Source organism: Orycteropus afer, unplaced genomic scaffold, assembly GCF_000298275.1.
Source record: "Orycteropus afer afer isolate SDZICR_OR568_19922 unplaced genomic scaffold, OryAfe1.0 scaffold00002, whole genome shotgun sequence".
Lineage (NCBI taxonomy): Eukaryota > Metazoa > Chordata > Mammalia > Tubulidentata > Orycteropodidae > Orycteropus > Orycteropus afer.
The window spans coordinates 297,171-299,631 of record NW_006921589.1 but is presented as its reverse complement, the minus strand read 5'-3'; the positions used below and the strand labels follow the sequence as shown (position 1 = coordinate 299,631).

The window sequence follows — 2,461 nt, the reverse complement described above, 5'->3', positions numbered from 1 at the left end:
TATATATATAAAATAGCTTTATCATTTTATCATCACAATGTTAAATATTAGTGAAATGTCTATTCTTATGCTGAAAGTTTAGCTTTAATGGTACTAATATCATTGGAAAAGAGCTCTGGTGGCACAGTGCCTAAGGCATTTGACTGCTAACCAGAAGGTTGAAGGTTCAAATCCACCAGCCAGTCGGTGGAAGGAAGATGGGCCAGTCTACTTCCGTAAAGATTTACAGCCTCGGAAGCCCAACGGAGGTTGCCATGAGTCAGAATCGACTCAATAGCAGTGATTTGGGTTTTTTTGGAATGGCCATTGGATGGGTTTTAATATGGAAATGGGAGAATATAAATACATTTTAATAAAATCACTGTCTTTTTAAAACCCTTTTCCTTTTTTTTCATGTCTCAGGAAATAATGAAGACATTCCATTTTCAAGACCAGCTGATCTTGACCTTATTCAGTCAACTCCCCTTAAGTCTCTGGCACTGAAAACCCCGCCTCGTGTACTTACACTGAGTGAAAGACCACTAGATTTTCTGGATTTAGAAAGACCTCTTCCAACCCCTCAAAATGAAGAAGTAAGTAGAGTTTTAACCTCAACTGAACTGAAATAATACGGACAAAAGCAAAAGTTTAAAAGGAGAGTTACAAGACTATAAATCATATCTGTAGTAAATGTCGTGAGACCCCTCCATAGGATGTTGATTGCTATGAATTCTGATTTGTAAATACTATATATAAGACATTATGCTGTTATTTATAGTGGTGGTGGTGTTGTTTTTAATTTAAGTATTATGTTTCAGAGAAAATAAAATTTGGCAGGAAGCATTTTCACATTCAGGTGGTCTTAAAAGAGAATCCTTCCTTCCTACATCTTAACCATACAGAAGCCCAGCAGTAGGCAAAATCAGTGCAGTACTTTATAATTACTTTAAAAGCACTGTAAGAATCAGAGCAGAGAAAGCTCTTTTCCCTTACACTGTCCTTTTCTCCTATTGCTGAAAGGGTGCTGCTAAGTGAGCAAATTGTTATGGTTTGAGTTGTGTCCCCCAAAAATAGTGTTGCAAACCCTAACCACTGTGCCTGTGGTTATAATCCCATTTGGGAAGGGGTTGTCTTTGTTATGTTAATGACAGGGTTAGTGTAGGGTGTGTCTTAAATTAGTCTATTTTGAGGTAGAAAAGAGATGAAACACTCATTGGAGAGAAGCAGAGATGGGGAAGGAGAGAAGCCACCTGTTGAGGACTGCCCAGGAGCAAAAGAGACAAGGACCTTCCTCCAGAGCCGGGAGAGGAGGCTTCCCCAGAGCCAGCTCCCTGAATGTGGACTTCAGGCCTCCTAAATTGTGAGAAAATAAATTTCTGTTTGTTAAAGCCATTGACTTGCTTCTGTACTGTATAAATTAATACCCCTGTTAACCTTAATATGGCCGTACGGACTAGTGGGGAGTCTGTAGCCAAGTTCACATCTTGCCTCTGCTGTTGCTTCAGGCACAGTCTTGTGAAGGTGCTTCTCTGTCATGACACCTCCAGTTGCAAGTTTTCCATGATAGCTTCTGAGCTTCTAACACGTTGTCAGGAGGCTGGTACATGGCAGTGTGCAGACATGCTTTTATCTCTTGTTTTCGTTATTTTGTGCTGCTCTAATAGAAAATACCACAAATGAGATGGCTCAAACAAACAGGGATTTATTCTCCTACAATCTGGGAGGCTAGAAGTCTGAATTCAAAGTGCCAGGCTCTAGGGGCTGGGTGAAAGCCCCTCACCCTTGGGCTTCAGCTCTGCCTCTTGCTCCTGAAGCTGGAGGCTTTCTTAACTCAGGCAGCTGCTGGCTGCTGAGGCTGACAAACCCAAGGGCGACAAGTAAAAAGGCACAGTCCCGATGTTACCAACCCACATGGCGGCAGGCAATTAATTCAATTCCATTGAAAGTCCCAAGGTCAGCAGAGGATGGCAGGCCGCTGAACATGGCTGACATGGCTACTATGCAGGGTTCAAGTTTGCCAACAGCTGGAAACCTTCCTCAGAGTTGCTTGTTACATACAGGAAGCAGACCACATTCCTAAAGCAGCTACTCAGCTGCTCCAGTAGATTCCACCACGGAATTAATTACCAATCTCACCATGGGGAATAACTACATCCAGCTGCCCAGCCACTCAAACCCAGGCCCAGCCAAGTTTATAGGTAACCTTAACTACCACATTCTTTATTCACATAAAGAATGTGATTTCACTCTTTGTCCTTTCCAAAGAGAAGAGCACCCATAGAATCTAAGGCAGTGAAGTTTCCTAGTGCTTGTTGTTGTTGTTAAGTGCCGTCGAGTTGTTTCCGACTCATAGCGACCCCATGCACAGCAAGGTAAGAACGGGCGGGCTGGTGCTTACTCACTGATCTGCACTGAACACTTTCCCTTGTTACCCTCCCGAGAGGGACCGGGTCTCCAGGAGCAAGGTAAGCACGGGCGTAGC

The 2,461-nt window shown here is 43.1% G+C and overlaps 1 protein-coding gene across 1 annotated transcript in view; it reads left to right on the top strand.

The window, feature by feature from the left end:
• The window catches only part of MFF (mitochondrial fission factor), a 38,323-nt gene that overhangs the window by 6,512 nt on the left and 29,350 nt on the right, over positions 1-2,461 (top strand). Inside the window, exon 3 of the mRNA XM_042783634.1 lies at positions 403-572. Within this exon, the coding sequence (XP_042639568.1) occupies positions 403-572 (170 nt within the window). The remainder of the gene's footprint in view (positions 1-402; positions 573-2,461) is intronic.